This window comes from Armigeres subalbatus, chromosome 2 (genome assembly GCF_024139115.2).
Source record: "Armigeres subalbatus isolate Guangzhou_Male chromosome 2, GZ_Asu_2, whole genome shotgun sequence".
Classification (NCBI taxonomy): Eukaryota; Metazoa; Arthropoda; class Insecta; order Diptera; family Culicidae; genus Armigeres; species Armigeres subalbatus.
Window position 1 is genome coordinate 212,175,100 of NC_085140.1, and position 24,032 is coordinate 212,199,131.

At 38.4% G+C, this 24,032-nt stretch overlaps 1 protein-coding gene across 1 annotated transcript in view; it reads right to left on the reverse strand.

Annotated features, from left to right (window-relative positions):
* Positions 1 to 11,776: 11,776 nt before the first annotated feature.
* LOC134211594 (uncharacterized) overlaps positions 11,777 to 24,032 on the reverse strand; it is a 44,535-nt gene continuing 32,279 nt past the window's right edge. The window contains exons 2-4 of the mRNA XM_062688606.1: positions 13,189 to 13,309; positions 12,923 to 13,129; positions 11,777 to 12,863 (exon numbers count right to left, since the gene is read on the reverse strand). Of these exons, the coding sequence (XP_062544590.1) occupies positions 11,903 to 12,863; positions 12,923 to 13,129; positions 13,189 to 13,309 (1,289 nt within the window). The 3' untranslated portion in view covers positions 11,777 to 11,902. The remainder of the gene's footprint in view (positions 12,864 to 12,922; positions 13,130 to 13,188; positions 13,310 to 24,032) is intronic.

The window sequence follows — 24,032 nt, forward strand, 5'->3', positions numbered from 1 at the left end:
CAAAGGTAATTGCCTATTTCCGGGGATTAAACCACCCGACTTGGACGTTAATTTACAATGTTATGAAAACTCATATGTGAATATGTACGTTATGTGGAAGATATTGATTTGAAAAATGTATTGAGGTAACCACTTTCCCTTCGATGGGACTCGAACCCATGACCCTACAGTACGCTAGACTGGTGCTTTAACCAACTAAGCTACGAAGGACCTCCGTCGGCCTTCGCAACCTAGCGGCTACTGAACGAGCTCGAGATTCCCAAATTGGACGCATAGTCAAATCACTCGCAATCCATTTATCAAGCCAATACTTCCACATGTGTATTGTACACGTCCACATTAGAGGAGCGTGAGTATTTAGAATGTCTGGCGGCTATACACATTCTTCATCAGCAACGGTACTGATCAAGTGAGGTTGTGTAAGCTATTTGCCAGTCGGTCGTCAAGCTCAGACCCGACCGCATTGCGTAGGCAAGAGCACGCAACTCAAGTTCAGTTCAATCAAAGGTAATTGCCTATTTCGCGGGATTAAAACACCCGACTTGGACGTTAATTTACAATGTTATGAAAACTCATATGTGAATATGTACGTTATGTGGAAGATATTGATTTGAAAAATGTATTGGAGGTAACCACTTTCCCTTCGATGGGACTCGAACCCATGACCCTACAGTACGCTAGACTGGTGCTTTAACCAACTAAGCTACGAAGGACCTCCGTCGGCCTTCGCAACCTAGCGGCTACTGAACGAGCTCGAGATTCCCAAATTGGACGCATAGTCAAATCACTCGCAATCCATTTATCAAGCCAATACTTCCACATGTGTATTGTACACGTCCACATTAGAGGAGCGTGAGTATTTAGAATGTCTGGCGGCTATACACATTCTTCATCAGCAACGGTACTGATCAAGTGAGGTTGTGTAAGCTATTTGCCAGTCGGTCGTCAAGCTCAGACCCGACCGCATTGCGTAGGCAAGAGCACGCAACTCAAGTTCAGTTCAATCAAAGGTAATTGCCTATTTCCGGGGATTAAACCACCCGACTTGGACGTTAATTTACAATGTTATGAAAACTCATATGTGAATATGTACGTTATGTGGAAGATATTGATTTGAAAAATGTATTGGAGGTAACCACTTTCCCTTCCTCACTTGATCAGTACCGTTGCTGATGAAGAATGTGTATAGCCGCCAGACATTCTAAATACTCACGCTCCTCTAATGTGGACGTGTACAATACACATGTGGAAGTATTGGCTTGATAAATGGATTGCGAGTGATTTGACTATGCGTCCAATTTGGGAATCTCGAGCTCGTTCAGTAGCCGCTAGGTTGCGAAGGCCGACGGAGGTCCTTCGTAGCTTAGTTGGTTAAAGCACCAGTCTAGCGTACTGTAGGGTCATGGGTTCGAGTCCCATCGAAGGGAAAGTGGTTACCTCAATACATTTTTCAAATCAATATCTTCCACATAACGTACATATTCACATATGAGTTTTCATAACATTGTAAATTAACGTCCAAGTCGGGTGGTTTAATCCCCGGAAATAGGCAATTACCTTTGATTGAACTGAACTTGAGTTGCGTGCTCTTGCCTACGCAATGCGGTCGGGTCTGAGCTTGACGACCGACTGGCAAATAGCTTACACAACCTCACTTGATCAGTACCGTTGCTGATGAAGAATGTGTATAGCCGCCAGACATTCTAAATACTCACGCTCCTCTAATGTGGACGTGTACAATACACATGTGGAAGTATTGGCTTGATAAATGGATTGCGAGTGATTTGACTATGCGTCCAATTTGGGAATCTCGAGCTCGTTCAGTAGCCGCTAGGTTGCGAAGGCCGACGGAGGTCCTTCGTAGCTTAGTTGGTTAAAGCACCAGTCTAGCGTACTGTAGGGTCATGGGTTCGAGTCCCATCGAAGGGAAAGTGGTTACCTCCAATACATTTTTCAAATCAATATCTTCCACATAACGTACATATTCACATATGAGTTTTCATAACATTGTAAATTAACGTCCAAGTCGGGTGGTTTAATCCCCGGAAATAGGCAATTACCTTTGATTGAACTGAACTTGAGTTGCGTGCTCTTGCCTACGCAATGCGGTCGGGTCTGAGCTTGACGACCGACTGGCAAATAGCTTACACAACCTCACTTGATCAGTACCGTTGCTGATGAAGAATGTATAGCCGCCAGACATTCTAAATACTCACGCTCCTCTAATGTGGACGTGTACAATACACATGTGGAAGTATTGGCTTGATAAATGGATTGCGAGTGATTTGACTATGCGTCCAATTTGGGAATCTCGAGCTCGTTCAGTAGCCGCTAGGTTGCGAAGGCCGACGGAGGTCCTTCGTAGCTTAGTTGGTTAAAGCACCAGTCTAGCGTACTGTAGGGTCATGGGTTCGAGTCCCATCGAAGGGAAAGTGGTTACCTCCAATACATTTTTCAAATCAATATCTTCCACATAACGTACATATTCACATATGAGTTTTCATAACATTGTAAATTAACGTCCAAGTCGGGTGGTTTAATCCCCGGAAATAGGCAATTACCTTTGATTGAATTGTAAAAAGTTGTTTACCCTAACAGGTTATTTGGCTGAAAATGCCGTTCGGGTGAAAAGTCGTTTGACCGAATATACATCATTTGACCAAAAATGCCGTTTGGTAAAAAATGGCATTTGGCAAAAAGAGCCATTTGGCTCTTAAATGTCCTTCATGCAGAGAAAATCTACCTTTTTGAATTAAAAAATAAAATTATTGAAATATTTTATAAACTCAAATATTTTATTTTTAAATTCAAAACAAAAATATATTTAATTCTAAAATTTTTATTGTTGTTTCTACTGCAATCTAGTATAAATTAATACAATATATTTTAAACTAGTTTATGAAGTAAATACAAATATAATTATTGTGGTTATATTTTTCACACGAATCCCAACCAAACATAAAACAACTGATAATCACAAGAAATTTCATATAACATTTAAAATAAATTTTTGATTACAATATTTGTTTTTTTTTTTAATTTAAGAAAAATATTGTTAAAGGCGAAAACTTTCCTTTTTGATTCGAAAATCACCGAAATGTACTCCAGTGTACTTGTTTTGCACAATCATGAAGTTTGACATGTCACAAGATGGGTTCGGTCAAATGATCTATTGGGTTAAACGATTTTTTTTCTGCCAAATTTCCAGTTCGGCTGAATATCCATTTCGACTGTATGTCGTTTTCGGTAAAAATACATTTTTGGTCAAACCAGTTTCGGATAAACGTTCAATTAGGTCCAAAAGCCCTACATCTTAATGGTTGCAAACGATAGTGCATCGGTCAAGAATACATGAACCGATGTTATACAAATTCTGATAATAGTCTAAGTCTGTAAAAATGATAATTTTATGTTTGAGACTTTTGAAGACATGTTTCAGACTAAGCAACGTTTGTTGCTGAAAAGGCAACATTTTAGAACGAATGAACCATCAAATGGGATTTGGTTAGATGGCTTTTGGCTTAAATGCCAGTATCGACTTAAAAGTAGAGAGGTTACGAAATTTCGTTAACAATCTTTTCAACGTAAATGTCATTAGGCCAAACGGATGAATATTATGGACTAAATTACCCATTAAGTTATTGAATGGCCGTATGACCTGTTGGCCTAAACGATATTTTCGGACAAATGACCCATTCTGTCAAACGACCATATCGGCCAAACAGCATTTTTGGGCTGATGACATATTCGACCAAACGACCTGTTAGGGAAAACGACTTTTTCGGCCAAATTACCAGTTCGGACATACGGCTTTCGGCCAATGGAATTCCCCAAGAATGTTTGTCCAATACACTAGTCGTTTGATAACTGCAACATGACGCATTCTAGACGTCAAGCAATTGTCAAACGTCGTCAAATAGAAGTGCATCTGATTGTTCACCGCTATGCAGTTATCATCGACTTTGACATAGTTTTGAAGCTCAGCTGTTCGATAACTGCAAAACTTATGAAACTTTCGAAATGCAGTTAAAAGCATTGCAGTTAAATGACTTTCAGTTATCGAATGTCAACTGTACAAAGAATTTCCTGTAGAATTTCAATAATTTCAAACAATTTTTTGTTGAATCATTTTCAAACAAAACAATCCTCCGCGGAAATTCAAAAGAAGTTTCCGTTAAACTTACGGAGAATTTCTCCTGAACATTCCAGAGAATTTTTCTCGAAAACACCTTAAAGTCTCCCGTGGAAATTCTTAAGAATTGACTGTTTTATCATTGGCCATGCCAAACTATTATTCTAGACTGAGAAAGCCAACGGTAAAACACACATTCAACCAGCCGCACTCTACTACAATTATCAATAATGTTCTGTGCAAATTTGAAAGAATACTCTACAGAAACTCAACAAGAACTTTTCATAAATTTCCGAAGGTTTTCCTATAGAAGTTAAGAAATTTTAATAAAAGTTAAGAAAAAATTTTGTGAAAATTCTGAAGTTTCTCATGTAAATTGCGACAAATTTTCTGCTGAAATTCCAAACAATTTTATTTGGGAATTCATAAGAGCTTCTTTTGGTAATTCCAAAGATTTCTCGAAACTTCAAACAATCCGAAAATATTTTCCAAATTTTGGTTTTTCTCCAGATTTTTCTGGAGAAGTTCATGAGATTTTTCATGCGAAAATAAAAAAAATCTTCTTTTAATGTCTTGAAAATATCCCGAAAAAATGCAAAAAAAATCTTAGAAAAACGTAATGAAAAAATCGCCACGCCGATTCACGCCGCCGCCGCCGACCAAAATTCTGACAAACGCCGCCGCCGACGAATATCGGACCGGCGCACACCTCTACCTGGTACAATTCGTGATACATGCGGCGCCGCCAGATACCGTTCTCCTGTTTACCGCCGAGTATTGTCCGCAGCGCGAGTTTTGTTTTCGTTTGCAGACTACGTGACTTAAGCTGGTTACGAAGTCCGTAATAAGCCCTATTTGCAGCTGCAATACACCTTTTCACCTCGCGGGTAATATCATTATCGCACGTCACTAATGTTCCAAGATACACAAATTCTTCTACCACTTCAAACTTAGCTTCCTTGTACCGATCTCTATTCGATCGGGTACCCGACACCAACATCCGGCTTCTGGCAACGTTCTTCTCGTCTGTCACTCTCTGACACTCCACATCGAACCAACCCGTCGTTCGCTGTGATCTTTCGTTCGATACAGTTGACAACCGTGATCGAATTTTACTGACAACGAGGTAGTGATCAGAGTCAATGTTCGGACCTCTGAATGTCCGCACATCGATAACATCCGAGAAATGGCGCCCATCCACCAGAACATGGTCTATCTGGTTGAAGTTTCACCATTTGGGTGTCTCCAGGTGTGCTTTCGGATATTATGTCGTGCAAAGTAGGTGCTACTGATGGCCATCCCTCTGGCAGCAGCGAAATTTACTAGTCGTAGGCCGTTGTCATTGGTAGCGGAGTGAAGGCTCCCCCTACCGGAAAAAGTCCTGTCTACCGACCTGAGCGTTAGCGTCTCCGATAACAATTTTCACGTCATGCTTTGGGTACTCTCCATAGGCTTTATCAAGACATTCATAAAAAGTTTTCTTCACGTCGTCGGATTTATCGTTTGTCGGTGCGTAAACGTTGATTAGGCTGTAATTGAAGAATTTGCCCCGTATCCTCAACACATAGATTCGTTCGCTAATGGGTTTCCACCGCATCACTAGCTTCATCTGCTTGCCCATCACTACGAAACCAACTCCATGCTCTGCTTTTCCGCCGCCGCTGTGATAGATGTTATACTTGAATGCAGTGTTGGTCGTGGGCAGGGATTGAACTTATTATTTCATTATCATTTAGTATTCAGCAAACAACTCATTCCAGAGATGGAACTCCGAAAAGTGTTGTATGGCAGACTTCTAGCTCTTTTTCCCCTCTACAACTTTGTCTAAGGGTACATTGCTCTATGTCTAATACTTACAGCGTGAAACGCTAGTGTCACTTAATATACTAAATGATAATAAGTGTTATTATCATTTAGTATGTTAAATGATACTAGCGTTTCACGCTGTAAATATTAGACATAGAGCAATGTACCCTTAGACAAAGTTGTAGAGGGGAAATAGCGCCAGAAGTCCACCATACAACACTTTTCGGAATTCCGCCTCTGAAATGAGTTATTAGCTGAATACTAAATGATAATGAAATGATAAGTTCAATCCCTGGACGTGGGGTCCACGGCTCGGAATTCACGTTCTCCGCATCTAGGTCATCGGACTTCTTGAATAGCGGCCACGTTCACTCCAACCTTCTGCAGTTCACGAGCCAGAAGGCTCACTCGTCCAGGTTCATTTAGGGTCCTGACATTCCATGTACCGAGTTTCCAATCATAGTCCTTATCTCGTTGCCGGGTCGGTTGCCAAAAATAACGTTCTCTTTTTCTTCTATCTCCATTTTTCGTGGTATTTGAGAGGCTTCAGTAAGCTACCTTACCGGGGTCGCATTACCTACATCGCGCTGGTGGGGTTGCCACCTTAGGTATAGCTGACGCGATACAGCATTTCGTTGATCAGCCGCTGGGTACCAGGCAGACGCTGTTTGAGCCGCACCTCCTGGTGAACAGACGCTCGAGGCGTACCTTCTCACTCTAGCTGATGTCAGAAGGACAACAGTGCCCAGGCTGCACTACCAGCTAAGTACACAACCCTTAGCTGGTGGTCTTTTGTCATCGGACGACCCGTGGAAGCGTGAGATAGGAACTTGTGGGGACCAGAGCTCTGTTGGGCGCTCCTTCCTTGATGTCAACCCACCATTTTGCAGCCCATTTAGCCAATTTAGCTTCGGAGAGGAAAAAGAAGGTAAACTACCTTTCTTGGATCTTCTGGTCATCAGGGAAGCAAATACCACATCGAGTCTCGAAATCTACAGGAAGCTCACGAACACCATGAGAGTCATCCCATATACATCGAAATGGCAGCATTTGATAACATGATCCACAAGATGCAGATGATACCCCTGAGCGAAATACTACAACCTCCTGGAAACAGCGAAGATCGGCGGATACCAGGAGAAGACTGTACGAGCGATCATCAACAAGAAGGAAAGGAGCCTACAACGAAATTGACTTACAACGCTGACACCGATCGATGAGCCGCTAAAAAGAGTTTCGGTCCGTTATGATCAACACATCACCAACGCGCCAACGACCCAGCTTTTAATTGGGTTCAACGAAGGATAAAGTAGAAATGTTGAATATGGCAGGCTTGTTTATAAAATAAGTTGTTCCCAATGTGAAAAAAATCTATGTACATTAGATGTAAGGTTCAAAAAACATATGGCGGAAATAAGTACGGCGAAAAGAGAAAACGATAAGGGATTGTATTCTGGATTTAAAGCTAAGGTAGCAGAGCATGTGTGTGAGGAAAAATCACCCAATTACGGCATTAAATATTAGAATCTAAAGAAAGCGAAGCATGAATTTTGTTGTAATTTTTTATTAATTACAAAGTTCACTTTATGAGGATCTAATATTCCATGCAAGTAAAAGACTTATTTAAAAGCTTTCTTTTGCACTACATAAGATGGTTAAGGGATCTCTGCATGTGCCGTTTTGGGAAGTGTCCGGTATTGGGAGGTGTCATGCGGTGAGAGAGCTCCCCCTATAGTTTTTTTTTAAATATTTTCCATGAAGTCGGGTTTTTTTTTCAGCGAATGATTTCAAAATATTTGAAATGATCCAAAAAGACTTAAATCAAACTAAGAAGAATCAAATGGTTCAAAAATAGAGGAATTGTGGGTAAAACCGACACTACGAATAAAACCACATAGTCGAAGCACTCACAGATGTCAATCTATCTCCCAAACTAATGCTTCCACATGTGTCAAATACCCGGAAGATAGTCAACTGAACTTGAGTTGCGTATTCTTGCACTCTTGCCTACGCAATGCGGTCGGGTCTGAGCTTCACGACCGACTGGCAAATATCACACACAACCTCTACTTGATCAGTGCATTTGCTGATGAAGAATGTGTGCAGCCGCCAGACATTAAAGCTACTCACACTCACTCTAATGTGAATGGGTACTACAAAAGATAGTTTAGTTACCAGATAAAGATTGTCGCTGTCCGGAACATCTTTTGCTGGCGAGGATAGGGGAGCTAAATGTCAAAGAAGGAAAATCCATACGATTTGACAGCTTGGTACCCAACATGTTCCGGACAGCAGAACAAAGGGAACCGAAGCGATAATCTTTATCTAGTAACTAAAATATCTTTTAGTACTACACATGGATTTTGAGTGCTTCGACTATGCGTCCGATTTGGGAATCTCGGGCTCATTCAGTAGCCACTAAGTTGCGAAAGCCGACGGAAGTCCTTCGTGGCTTAGTTGATTAAAAGCACCAGTCTAGCATACTGAGGGTCGTGGGTTCGTGTCCCATCGAAGGAAAATGGTTACCTCCAATACATTTTTCAAATCAAAATCTTGCACATAATGTACATATTTACATCTGAGTTTCACACCATTGTAAATAAACATATTTTTAAGATGATATGGAAATGCTAATATCATCTTCCAAACTTGGACGTACATGTTCATGATAGCATTAGAGGTGAAAGTATAGAATTGATAGTTCCGTTAGGATACGGCAGGCATGAAGAATGTTTTTATAGAAGTCGATTTGAAAGCGAGCGGAGGGCAATATTTGTGATAGCACATATCACACGACCTTCCTTCTGCCAAGCTCCCGTATGAAGGGGGAGGGAAGAATGTTAGTAATATATATTTTTAAGGTTTTTTTTGCTCATATTATGTTGTAACATTATTTAAAATTGTTTTGATATTCGATTCCATCCCAACTACATGTGTCGGTTGGGGTGTCAATTTTACCGGCACCCCAGCAGGTTCGGCTTGAAAATGGACTGTTCTCGTTTTCATCAGAAATCAAATTCTATCAAAAAATATTGTCGTGAGACCTCATGAACTGATGCCGAAAAGAAAGTATGCTTGTATAAAATTTCTAAACTGAAAAATTTCTGAAATCAGGAGTGATTCAGTTTCATTCCAAATTTCCACTATTCTAGTTTGAATCTGGAGCCAAATAGAACAAACTCGCTGGTTTCCCCAGCAGTGTTCTATTCATGTTTTTCAAATTTTCAATTAAATGAAATCATTCTGTTGGCGCCAAGAAAGGCGCCGTAATTGCAAAGTGGATTGATCCGTAGATAAAATGACGCATTCATACACCAAAACAATTGGAAAATATTTGAATCTCGTGATTCAATCGTGGTTCAAATCTGCAGGAAATAGAACGGAGCGTTATACCAGTTTTATTTTTTTGACATTTGACTGGTTTTAAAAATGAATCTAGAACAGCTGCTGGGAAAATGAATGTTTTGAATGATTCATATTCAAACTGACAGCCCCGAACGATTTGAATCACTGCTGATTTTACCCTAAGAAGCTGTAAAGTAGCTTAAGGTGTCGGTTTTACCCACTTTTCTCCTACTTTGTGCAACTAGTTCCAAAAAGAATTTTTTTTCCAGCACGAGTTGTACATTTATTCAACTAGGCTTGCCGAACAGTTTCTGTATATCCGTTATCTGTGAGTACAATTCCAATGGGTTCAAATATGGTCTATGAGGTAAAAAACTATCATAGAATACCAGACCTTCTGATATTATGAAGTTGGATTGCTACATGATGGGATTTGATTATTTTCAACAACCCATTTACCGGTCTATAAGTACAAAACATCCAAACTTTTAAAATCATGAAGTTTAATAAGCCGCGTGTTAGCTTATTTTCCCTAATTTTCCCTTGAACCGGTTGTTGGTAAACCAGTCTACTAAGTTCCAATCGGTACAAATATGGTCCAGTGAGTACAAAACTAATTTATGAAATCATGAAGTTGGATATGTCGCATGATGGTATTCGACTATTTTCGTAAAGTGACCCCGTAACAAGTTTCGATAGGACGTCCGGGATCCGGAATACAGGCCATATTTTGGACCGATTAAATTCCTAATCAAATTTGGCATAGTTTATGCATCGTTTTCTTTCAAATATCCAAAATAATTATTTCCTAAGTATGCGTTGTGGAAGATGGCCAAAAGCTCACACCAATTTTTAATCCGGAATAACTCCGGAACCAAGTAACCAATCCTGAAAATCCACGAAACTCCTGAAACGCTTATTTTGGTGAAGTTGTGAAAAAAATGTTGAAAACAAAAAAGTTACAATCAAAGAGTTTTTTTTTCGATTTCAAAAGGTGGTTGGTAACGGAAGGGTTAAACAATGTTTTGAGCAATGTTCCGGCAATTATTTCGCGTTAATTTTATATCTTTTTTCTTTCAATGAGATTAGGGAAAAGATCGATCTGTTTATTAATTAAATTCAACACTGGAAAGACATAAGCATACATCGTACTTCTTCCTGAAACGAATGTGACGTTTGCTTTAATTCATTAAATATATTTAAAAAGTGGTTTTATATCGGAGCCCTACTGTAAGAGCAATTTTTTGACACAGCGCTGTGTATTGAAGCTTCGGTCAAATCATGATCGACGTTAGTAATCCCATGTCGAACTCAAATTGTGGAACTGAATTCAGTCAATACTTAACACCTTTTATGGATACTTGTCCATTTTTCCATAGCTAAACTGAATTGGCAGTCAGCTCGCAATGGAACATCACGTATGCCTCATTTGGTCCTGAGCCAGATTTTGGCAGTGTTGGTAAAATCACTCATAAATCTCAATCAACGAGCCCTCCCGTGAGAACGAACTCGTCTGCGATTTAAAAATAACGCATCACGCTTTTTCATGCTAAAACGCATCGTTTCACTCATTTGCTAAAAATCATTTCGGTTTTAAAACGCATTTGAAATCAATTTGGGGCAATTTATTGCTTATACATGGAAGAGTATCCATTGTTCTATGCGATAAATGTTTATTCACTGTTTTTAACGAAGGAGAATAGAAAACCTACGATGACTCAAATGGATGATTCAACTCATCCATAAGTTTTAAGGTGTTGAGTTGGGTGCGTTTCAACTCACGCTTGATTTGAATCGTCCATGAGATTTCAAATTATGAGTTTTTACCAACACTGAATGTTGGGTGAAGCTCTTGATTGACCCTGGGGCTGCCACTCAGTACAAACGACACAGAGTAGTTTGGAATTATGTCGCTTAATTTAATTGCATAAGCAAAGTGTTGGTGAGTGCTCAACTCCCATTATATACAAAAATGTCATATTGAAATTGAAATGTTAATTTTTAAGATTTTATCCAAAACTTGTATGAGAACCTATCATTTTTGTAAAAGAATCTAACAATTCAGTATAGCTTCTAAACTTCTTATCATACATAATTGAATGAAAACCAGTCACATGAAGGGGTGCAGGAATTTTTAAGATTTTTTTGAGAACAGTTATTAGTTTTCAGAAATCCAGAAGTATTTGTGGAAATGTCACATACTTTTAACAGGTTTTAAGAGGCGGAATTATGTTTTGTAGAAATATTTCAGAGTTTATTTTGAATCACTTCCCCGGATTTGTGCAAGGATTTTCTTTCTGGAGTAGTATTTAATACAATTTATTATTCTATCTGGAGATTTCATGATGCCATAAGTGGTAAGCCAAACTCGTTAGCTAGATTGAGCGATGTTGGTGATACATTTTTAGCCATTCGTTTTGGCAATATATGCGTTATCCCGGATCCTTATCATCATATCTGGAAGCATATCGGTGGAAATAAATCGCCGATTTATTTTAAAAAAGATGTTCATTTATTGCTTGTAAGAAATATCACATATTCGACCAAATATGAATTTTGAACCCACATAATCGTAACTCATAGTTTATTCTATCCCTGTCTATATATCACATAACTTTATTACCCAGCTCTTTCACTGTTATAAGCTTTTTTAATACGGTGGAGCATCCAGCTAAGCATAGATTCGTTGATAAAATTTCCAATCCGTGTGTAATTGTTTTCCATAAGTCTGCATTTGAACTTAAAATACCTTAGATCTCTATCAGACAACAGCTTTAGCTTTGAATCATTCAAGCATGAAGCCCAATCATCTTCATTGTCCACAGCTTCAATTACCAATTCTTCATTATGCTTGAGTCCTAAAAGCTCCAACATACTATTCTTACCGTTCTGATAATCCTTCAACTTGTTATAAACGCCGCTCACTGAATTGTTATTTAGCGAATTTTCGCTCAAATCAATTGATTCACCGATCTGCTTCACGTTGAACAAAAGAATTCTATCATCAATAACAGATTGATCCATATACTCGTACCCAGGTTTGCCTTCAAAAACCTTTTTCATGTTGTACATTTCCTCCTTACTGAAAATTCTCCGGCAAATAGTTTCCTTTTCCTTATCTACGTTATGTTGATATCCCGGAATTCCGGCGACACGTCTAACAAAGTACATAAGACTCTGATAAGAATTGAATGGCGTAAATTCACTCAATCCATCAACTACGGCCTGAACCATAGATTTGAACAGCGTCGTCTCAATCTGTAGCAGCGGTATGAATATGTACCTTTGACACATTTTACAAATCATCTCCACCACTGCCAACTTGGGCAGGCAAATGTTGAACCGATCGTGAACACCCAACATGGCGGCGACCACAGCCCACACGTGTACAAACGCCTCCCGATCATCGTCGTTATCGTACCGGATACCAAGCAGATGTGGACGTATTAACGCATATCCCAAGAATCCAAACACGGTGAGAGATACTTCGGTTTGAGTGATGAACCCGATGTCCTTCTGCTGTGACTGCTTCGAAGCATTCAGGTGCATTTTGCGAACTCGGTGGAGAGAAGCCCACGATCTGAGACAAAATTGAAAATGGATTATTTGTTGCAAGAAATAATTATCACGTTAGATTACTTGGAACCAGGCGACAAATCGATTTCATACCAAGACAGCATATGGACGGTGGTTGATATGTATCGTTTGCGAGCCGTCTCCGGCGTACTTGACCGCCCGGTGTTGTGCAGAATCGTCAAACCCTTCGGATCACACAGCAACGAAACTAGTCCACAGTAGGTGGCCTGCATCATACCGAATCGGTTGTCGAGAAAGTACTTCTGTCCTCTGAAAAGGTGTGACAATGGAATAATACTCAACTGGTGATGTTAAGTTATGAATACTACCTTTTGAATTTAGCATCGTCAAACCATTGGGGAAGTTTCTGTTCCAAGTTGATACCACTGCCTATGTCGCATGGTACCGAAGATCCTTCCACAACGATTTTAGCAAATAAGGATTTAGCCGCTGGAAAGGTAACAGAATAAAAAAAAACGAAGTTATAACCAATTAAATCTTTGCATTTTGTTTATTTTGTTTATTCTAGTTTCATTGAACATTGCATTGGTGCTGTCAGCCTTTATCAGTGATCAAGGACCTTCGTGATCTGTTTGATTCGAAGAGTATTTTGAAGGGTCCATACTATTGCAACAGTATTCAACGCATTCAAAATATTCAACGCAAATGCTTGAGTTTCTCTCTGCGCCATCTACCATGAAATGATTTCTTCAATCTTCCCAAGTACGAGGATCGTTGTATGCTTATTGTGGGCGCAGTTTTATGGTAAAACGCAAACTTCATCCAATCAAGTGAAATCAAGGTGATTAAAATCGCTGTGCAGAGAATGGAATCGATTGGTTGCGTCACCGTGTTTTTTTTTTCAAGAAGCAGAATCACCATCTTCGACCAGAGGTCGTACAGACTGAACACTTAACAAATAGCGTGAGACAACGGACTGGACACACAACAACCAGTGGACCAGAGGAGAGTTTTTCGTATCAGGAAAAGCTTTCTCCTTACCGGGGAGGGAATCGAACTCACACTCCATAGCACAGGCGTCTATACGACTGACGTCGCTAACCCCAGGGTCACGAAGCCCATCAAAGCTTTCCGCAACGCGTTTTAATTTTATATGGAAATAAGTATAGGAAATCGTTCATTTTTGCATTTTTGCTTTTAGGGGTTTCAATCTAACGTTAAACACGTGACTTAGTGCGTTAGTGTATATCCTGAAAGATGCCGAACAACTTTTCCGAAGAAGGTGTTGCTCGAGCGTCTAATAAAAGTTATAACGCTTCGAAAATGAATTGTTCAAGCCATATGCGAGAAATCAATATTTCTGTTAGCACTACCGGGCTACTTATTGTAGTAAGAGGGCAATACACTTTTTCGATTGTACGACAATTCCCCGAAAACCAATTCCCCGAATGCAATTTCCCCGAATGTAACAATTCCCCGAATGCAATTTCCCCGAATGTAACAATTCCCCGAATGTAACATTTCCCCGAATGGAACAATTCCCCGAAAATAAAATACCTGCAAACACATCTTCGCAATCGACTGTATGCGTCCGAAAAAGCAGTGTTCAAAGATACATTCTAAAGTGTCTTATTGGAGATTATCAGCTGAATAGCCTTTGGTAGTTTTTGTAGTTCTTGATCCTCCAAGATGTGTTTTTGAATTATAAAGATATCAGAGTACAGTGTTTTTTTCTAAGGTAGTTTTTTTTTTCCTAAAATAGTATCAATCTGCAATTTTGATTGAAAGCCTTTTGGTAAATATTTTTCTGGGATCATACTCCTGTCCTGCATATACTTTCTTCAAATATATAAGGCAATTGTGGATGTGAATCCTTGTAAACAAAAATAATGCGTTTGCCCGGAAAGAGGCAATGGTGAATGTGATTCATTCTTTAAAAAGAATGCATCTGCTCAGAATAATGCAATGGTAAATGTGTCCCTTCTTCAGTGGGTGTTTCACCAGATAATGAATGTTATTATTCGTTTTTTAATAACATGTATCTGTCCAGAATATGATAATGGGGGATGTTATGCATTCTTTAAAAGAAGGCATTTTTATAAAGTAAGAAAATGGTAGATGTGGTCCTTCAAAAATAGGTTAGCTCGAAATAATGCAAAGATGAATGAATTGAGAATGAGAATAAGGACTAATCTGATCTCTTATTTTGATGCAGGCGAATTTGGCCAGGAAAAAAATATATAAGTTCCCTTATTACGCAATATGTATTAAATGTATAATATTTCACCGAAAAACATTTTGCCGAATTCATTTTCTCAATGTAGCATTCGGCGGTCTGTAACTTTCGCGGTGTGACTTTTGATGGATTCTACCTTTTTCAGAATGGCCTTTGGAAGAATGCCGTATTTCAGAATGTTATATTAAACAAATAAGCCTTTTCTTAGATAAGTGTGACGTAATATAACAGCAGTTTTGAAACATATAATTGATTCATATACCTGGCAAGCGTGGTACTTGCTTAGTAAGCGAATTATCTCCTCTTATTGCTATATTGCGGACAGAATTTCTGTCTCGAGAGACCTTAATTTAAAGGCATTATCTCCTCCATTCTCATTACACCGGACAGACGCGATCATTTAAAGAAGGCGTTGTTTCATTCTTTCACTTTATTCCAGACATTTAAAGAAGGGACTATCTATGCTCTTTGCCTTATACCGGGCAAATGTGTTCATTTGAGGAAGACACTATCACTTTCTTCCCCCTAATACCGTGCGATGCTATCATCTAAAGAAGGAATTATCTCCTACCGTCGTATTATACCGGACAAACGCGTTCATTTCAAGAAGACATTCCCACAGTTATCGAAAGCTTTCCGGTACCTGCCAGTTGCATAAATGTCTTGTGTAGCAAGTACAATGGATACACTAAGGAGCCGAAAATGCTTCCCACCCTGAAGCATCTTAGGCCGCACCGAGAATCGAACTCGCAACCTCCGGATCGACAATCATACGCCTTTGCTCGCATAGCTTACTTAATACCCATCGCCTTGTGCCTCACTCAAAAAGAAGGGAGATGCATTCGGGGAATTGTTACATTCGGGGAAATGTTCCATTCGGGGAAATGTTACATTCGGGGAATTGTTATTCGGGGAAATTGAATTCGGGGAAATTGCATTCGGGGAATTGTTATTCGGGGAATTGTCGTACAATCCACTTTTTCCTTTTTGTCCGGATTTTTACGTGGGTTAAACCTGGGACGGGACTTGCAAAGAGGAAAAAATGTAACTTCATCTGCAACCAGCAAGCGCTGTCACGAATTGTCAGATGCAACCAGCACCTTTTTGTGTGAAAGTATTGGTATCCCTCGAAAAGTATTCCGAATGATTTTATTTTACGAGTACTTTTTCACTTTGAAAAGTATTCTACAATAGCCGAACAGATTATTATTGAACAGTTATAAATACATGTTTTATTTCCGATAGGAAAATCTTTATAAAAATAAGTTTACAAATTCGTAAATTGCAAACACGTTTATTGTGCTCAGAAGATTCTACCCGGGATTTAGGTGAAACACTCAAGGAAACAGTTGAGAATTGATGATCAACTGTGTTGAAAAGAAGAACAAGTGTCAAAACAAGGAAAAAGAAAGCCGTCTTTGCAAATCTCGTCTCAGGGTTAAACAACCAATCTTCGATGCGTTATATCTTTTTTTGTAGACGTTCCAGCAACGTACCTTCTTCAGCAAAGTTTTCCAGCATCCTTTTGGGGTATACATCAAAACAATGTAAGGTACCCCGGGGCAAGTGAAAATACGGGGTAAGTAGGTACTATGGCTACCGATTAATCGGTGATCGTTTTTAATGGTAACAATGTTCTAGAACAGCGGTTCTCAACCTGGGGTACATGTACCCCTGGGGGTACCTTCGCCGAGCCCAGAGGGTACCTCGAACGAAATGCTTAATGGCGGATGAGTTACAATTTTAATTAAAACTTATTGATAAAGTTTTGACAATTTTGTAAATCATGGCCTATTGAATCCTAACCTCCATAACCAGTACAATGGATGAAGGGCTGTGAGACAAAACATCAAAAAGGCAAAACGAATGAACAAATTTTGAAAAAAATTTATGCGATCTCAAAAGCCTGCTTTCAAGAGGCTCGAAAGCCTCCTTCCGAGAGGCTCGAAAGCCTCCTTTCAAGAGGCTCGAAAGCCTCCTTTCAAGAGGCTAGAAAGCCTCATTTCTAGAAGCTCGGTAGCCTACTTTCAAGACGCTCGGAAGCCTCCCTTGATGGGGCTTGGAAGCCTTCTTTCGAGAGGCTCGGAACCCTCTCTTCAAGGGGCTCGTAATTTTGTTTTTTAAAGCAGCTAAGAGGCTTCCTTTCAAGATGCTCGGACGCCTCCTTTTAAGTGGCTCGAAAGCCGCCTTTCAAGAGACTCGGAAGCCTATCGTCAAGAGGCTTGGAAGGTTCTCTCGGAAGAGGCGCGGAATCCTACTTCCAAAAGGCTCGGAAGCCTCCTTTCAACATGCTTGGAAGCCTTCAATAGTCAAAACAGTCCCTGCAGTCAGTCCATCGATGTAAGAATCTAATTTTAATTGGGAAGTTTAAAAAAAATGACAATTTCAGAAAGAGCCATATATTCCGTTAGTTTTCAGGTCCATTTTTCATATACTTGAAGAGTTACGATTATTTTCATTTACAGCTAAAAAATCATAGAGGGTACCTCAATTAATGCAAAAGTTCGAAGGGGTACCTCTCAAGAAAAAGGTTGGGAACCACTGTTCTAGAAAGATAAAGCAGAATTATCAACGAATTTTCCTGACACAAAAAAAAATTGGAATCAAAACCGGCACCATACTAATGGTATTGTTTAATCATGACTTTAAACTACCGGTAAAATCTATTACTTTTATTTTAATTCAATGGATTTCCAACAAAATAGTCGTTTCTAAATTCATTATTGATGTGGAAAGTGAATATTTTGAGCAATTAAATAATTGTGTGACATCAAAAATAATTTAAAAGTTTTGATTAAAGCCAAAATCTGCAATTTTCACTTTCCCTTGATTTTTAACATACATGTGGCAAATGGGACATATTTGAACAACATTTTCGATAAAGCCATTTTACCTGTTTTTAGATTGTTGTCTAGTGAAAAATAACTTCGACACTCATATATCATATGGATCTGAATCAAATGCAGTTGATATCGTTGGTTTAGTTGTTAAGAAGTAGTGTACAGTTGATTTATCAAATGTGTATTTCACTTTCTGAAAATTATCTCCCTCATGGACAATAGCAATGGTTATGACTATGCATTTTTTTTCGTTTACGGTGCGAACAATCTCCTTATTCGACAATCAACAGGTTTTGTCTTGTGTTTTGTTTAAACTTCGCATCAGATTAACAGTTTTTCAGATAAACAAAGTGCTTAAGACATAAATTGGCCATTTCGTTCTATTACAAATTTACAACACCGCCTGAATAAAAACGTTCCTTTTGAAGTTCTAATTTATGAAATAATTTGTGTTTCATTCATTCGAAAAGTGAACAAAGATTTGCTTATCTCTTCCATCTAACACATTTGGTAAGAAAGTAAGCTAATGTAAAGCCAGACAACAGACAATTAAACAGTGAACCGGCTGTTGTCTTGGTTTTATATCTGCTCAGAAATGAGATGAACATTATACCGTGAAGTACCCTAATTTCGCGCACTTAAGATCTGACAAAGTTAAAACGTTCATTGAAAAATATGTAGTGGCCATTTGGGAACATTTGCTACTGCATCACGTAGTAGAAGCATTCTAGGTTCTCAAAAAAATGTAACTTGCAAACTTTGCTGCTATTTAAAAAAAAATGCGGTATGAATTTGAGACCGTTATATGCTCCTTATTTCGCGCATGAAAATAGGATAGTTCCTAATTTCGCACAAAAGTGTTCCTAACTTCGCTCATGTTTGGAATGGAATATCGTTATTGGTTTGATGAAATATAATCAATTGACCAATAGAAGCATGCATCCAATGTTCAAAATATACAGATAACGGTATTAGACAGCCGTCAGTGACCCATTCTTTAGTCGAAATGGTATGCCCCTATATTTCGACCCTCTGGAGCTTTGCTTAGATTTTACTTCATGAATTTTAGTTGACACAAGCCATAATTCCTAAAATATCGTTTCCTCCAAAAATGGAAATCGTATTTTAGGAAATAAGGCATTGTATCAGCAATGTTTATTAAGCAATGTGCATTAAAAAAAAATCGAGACGTAATGTGTGAAAGTCTTTAATTCCGCTATCTCTTACGTAGGCCATCTTCAAGTATGTGTTTCATATATGACATCTTCAATATTATATCGAAAAATTATCGAAAAAGCTGCTGTAGTTTTATCCTCGACTTAAGTTTAGCATTATTTTACACATCGGATTTGATAGCTATTGCAAGCACTAATCTATAAGATCTTTCAAGTCAACATTAGTCGATGTCGGTGGTTATCCGCCTGAAAATTAGATAAAAAGCGTATAGGAATGAACTCCTCGGGTTCTATTCAGTGTAAAACTGTCCTGTGCATTATATTGCTTTTGTTTCATTGGAATATTGCAAATGAAACTACGCAACAACAATAAACGAAATTAGGCACCCTAATTACTCTCATATGCCTAATTTCGCGCACAAAGCGAAAGTCTAAATAAACACAAAATACATAAAATTTCACACTTTTCAATAGTAATGACGAATAAACATATCCAACAGAGCATAATGGATACAAATATTTCCAAAAAGTAGCCAGTTTTGTACAGTAAAATCATTTGTTTACTTGGGTCATGTTCTTCGTCTCTGTGCTAAGCACAAGCAAATATGGCAGTCGATGGGAGGACCGAATTGAAATAATTTTATCTGGAGTTTGTTTTTCAAGTTCTTTCGTGAAAAACATTCAACAACAATGATATTTTGTAATCCTCAAGATTTTTCAATTTTGACTGGCACCTAAAAATTGAAAAAAATAAATGATTTTATAATGCGCGAAGTTAGGGCGCGCGCGAAATTAGGGCACATTACGGTACCTACATTCTTCAAATTAGTTTCGTTCGACAGTATAGAGCAGAATAGGTCCCACTTGCCCCGTTTGAACGGGTGACTGGGTCCCACAGGTAAATTTATTTATGTCACTACCAATATTTTTGTAACTGAATAAATGGCTTACGACACGTCTACACTTCAACAACGGAAGCATATAATGATGTATCCGTGTTTGATGTCCTGAAATACCCTGTTTTCTAAGTATGCGTTAGCAATTTTGCTGAACTAGGGTTTTTTTAGGTCCCACTTGCCCCTGGGTACCTTATCACTTGGTTTTCGATGAACTGGAACCTCTAGGAGTAAATATATGAAATTTACGTTTTATCATACTAATTTCCATACAAACTTCAAACGCGAAGCGGAAATCGAATCTGGCTATGATTCTGCACATCTGTTTGGGACTCCGAATGCTTTCGAAAAACCATTCATTTGAGAAATTGACCGTGATGTCACACCCTAATGCTTTTAGAGTTAGAGCTTTTATGTGTACATCCTCTAAGTACATTGATTGGAATTAGTAGGTATATAATTATAGCTTTAAATCTGCAATGTATCATTTGGAGTTGATTTAAATTTTGTTGATACAAATAAATAAGAAGGTTTTGTGCCCATTCTAGAAAGTGCTGCTACTACTACTCTAACAGGCTTTTCCCTGCTCCCAATAGAAGAAACAAAGAAATAGGGTTACTGATTTATTAAAACGAAATCACTTAAATAGCTACGTGATTTATAAAACACCCTTCGGAGACAAACTTTTTCAACTTTTCTTATACATGCATGAATAAGTCACTCCTTCAACCCCTTGTGTGCAAGTCATTCTTGCACGCAATCTGTGTGCTTCCTACAACTTGCAGAGTTTCAAAGCGTTTCACATGCAATTTGCTATGAATATTTTATGGCACACTTACTTTAAGATAGTATCATTATTCTTATAATAGTTTATAACAAGATAGCCATATGTGAATAAGACAACTGCAAAAACAATTTTTGTATTTATGTTCATGCCTCAAATATCAGCATAAAAAGTTGAGTTCAGCATTTATTTAGCTCAGGTGTACGTACACGTGATAATGGAAAACATTTTTTTAAATACCGAAGGAGTTGGGATTTTTTTTAGATTTTCGGAAGCTGGGCTGGACAACTCGTCTGTGTGTTTGTTATTGAAACACTATTTATTTATCATTTCTTAAATTCTTTTGATGTTGAAATCAAAGATCCCATGAACAGTATAGTCAACAAAGCGTACGACGGGGTCGTAACAATACTTTTGAATGGGAATATCTCCAATAGGATGCTTCTGAACCTCTTGAAAGTCTGCCCTCTTGGAAGAAAAATTCCGAGCTTCTAGAAGGGAGGCATCTGAGGAAAGAAGCCTTCTGGTCCTCTTAAAAGGAGGCTTTCGAGCATCTTGAATGGTGGCTTTTGAGCTACTTAAAAGGATGCTTCTGAACCTCTTGAAAGTCTGCCCTCTTGGAAGAAAAATTCCGAGCTTCTAGAAGGGAGGCATCTGAGGAAAGAAGCCTTGTGGTCCTCTTAAAAGGAGGCTTTCGAGCATCTTGAATGGTGGCTTTTGAGCTACTTAAAAGGATGCTTCTGAACCTCTTGAAAGTCTGAAAGTCTGCCCTCTTGGAAGAAAAATTCCGAGCTTCTTGAAGGGAGGCATCCGAGGCTCTTGAAAGTAGGCTTCCGAACCGCTTAAAACGAGGCCTCCTTGACTCTTGAAAGGAGACTTCCGAGCCTTTTGAAAGGAAGCTTCCGAGCTTTTTGAAAGCAAGCTTCCGAGCCTCTTGAAAGAATCCTTCCGAGCTTTTTGAAAGAAGGCTTCCGACTCTCTTGGTTTCCGGACCTCTTGGAAGGAGGCTTCCGAACCTTTTAAAAGAAGGCTTCTAAACATCTTGAAAGGAGGCATTCGAACTGCTCTGAGAAAGGCTTCCGAAAAGCGTAGAAAAATGCTCCTTATCCAACATCTTATCTTGACACGAAGTAACTGATCTTTTCTGAAACGAAGGCTTCCGAACCTTTAGATTCTAGATTTTAAATAGTTCAGAAGCATGTTTCTAACATATTATTCAACAATTTTGTTTAGATCAGGTAGATTGCATTGAAGATTTTATGAACTTGCTTATTCGAAGTTTTGTCTGTTTGATCTTTTGTTCCGCAACCCTCACACGTTGTTTTGGTTTGGGAGGGCAGGGTTCAATTGGGTTTGATTTACTGATCGCCATGCATATTATGTACAAGACAAAGTTTTTAAACAAAATATACACTTTTATCAAAACTTTATCAATAAGCTCCGATTGGAATTGTAATACGTTTTTGCCCGAGATACCCCTTAGGGCCTTAGTACATGTACCCCAGGCTGAGAACCGCTGATCTATCACAAACAGATCACAATTTTCTCAAAACCATACTCAAAATAATATTGAAATCATAGATCTTTTGAGAATAGCGTAATGCGTCTATAGGGGAGACTGGGGAGATCGAAACAGACTCTCTAAGAAATATAGTATTTGACTTTACTGATGTATGACAATCCTTAAATTATTGTTGTTATTGATACTCAATCGATTTTTTGGAGTGCTGTCAAAAATTGACTTTTACAATATTCGGGGAAATATTCCAAGAACTTTCTTTGATAAAATTAGAAAGCTGCCCTCAGGTTTTTTAAACATTTTTCCTTCAAAATACGCGCAATTTTCGAATTACTGTGCGTATACATGAACGATTTTTGTTATTGAATTCGACAGCACATGCAATTTTAAAATTTGGGGAGACTTGATCTATGATCTATGATATTTACGCAATAAATATTTTTTCCTGCCAACCCTTTCATCAAATCTGTCAAATCTACAAAAAATTAGGAGCCTGAGAACAGATTTATATTTTTTTTTTTATTTTTCCGCCAATCTTTTGTATGGGTGACTAATGTTGGATCAAGTGTCCTTATATTGAGGCTGTAACTTCAAATCCAAATATCCTAAAACCACATAAAGGTCATTTGTGTAGAGGATCCATACTAAAAAATACGCTAGAACAAAGCTCCGCTACAACTTTGTAGAACATTACATGTTAGTACTCCGATAAATTAAAAAAAAAATCGTTTTTTATATGATGGGCCACCCTATTTTTTGATAGCACCATAATGATGGCCTTACTATTTCGAACAATTTTGTAGAACAATACTTTTTTCTAAAAAATATAGTTTTTATATGCATCTTCCCGCGTAAATCTGTTTTCTGGATTATAGTGCAATGATTGTCCCACTCCACCTTTGATCGTCTACTAAGGATAGAAAATATGTGTCCCAATATTGGTTGGAAATCGGTTAAGAGGAACAGAAGTTATAATGAATTGTTCGTTTTCTAAATAATACCCAACCCCAATAACCTCCCATACGCATTCAAAATGACACTACCGACGCCGCTATAATCTTTTCGTAAGGATAACGTGTTCCAAATTTGGTTAGAGTCGACCAATGTGTTGAAAAGTGATTCAAAACTGTTAATTTCATAAATATGCCCTCCCTTTTTTTCCTCTATGACAATTCTAGCCAGTCTAATATCGTCTTTGTTGGACTTAAAATGTGTGTTCCAAATTTGGTGAAAATCGATTAAGAGATTCATTAAGTTACATTAAGTTGATCGAAAGTTAAACAATACCCATTTTCCATTTTGCGAATGTCTGCTATTTTTGACAGTTCAGTTTATAGTAGTTTGGTAATGCAGATTTTCCTATTTAGCTAGGCATTATCTTCGGTAAAGTTTTATTACGATTTTTTTCAATTTATTCACAGATTTAAAAAAAATAGATAATGACGGAACATTTGAAGACGTTTAACGAAATTTCAGTAGAATTAATATTGCTTACCCAATGAATTGAAATTTGCGATGATTACCCAAGCATTTCGTTAAAATTTTCGCCGAACGGCAAAAATAAATCTCAGTTAGTAGGGTAGAAGGGTCCAAAATACAACCCCATTCACCCCATTCAAAACGGAAGCCACGCACAACTGTAATTTTTATTATTCCACGCATGCTGCGACGCAGCAAAACTGGAATAATAAAAATTACAGTTATGCGTAGCTTCCGTTTTGAATGGGATGCCTTTGAAAACGTGAGTGCATTTAGTTTTGGA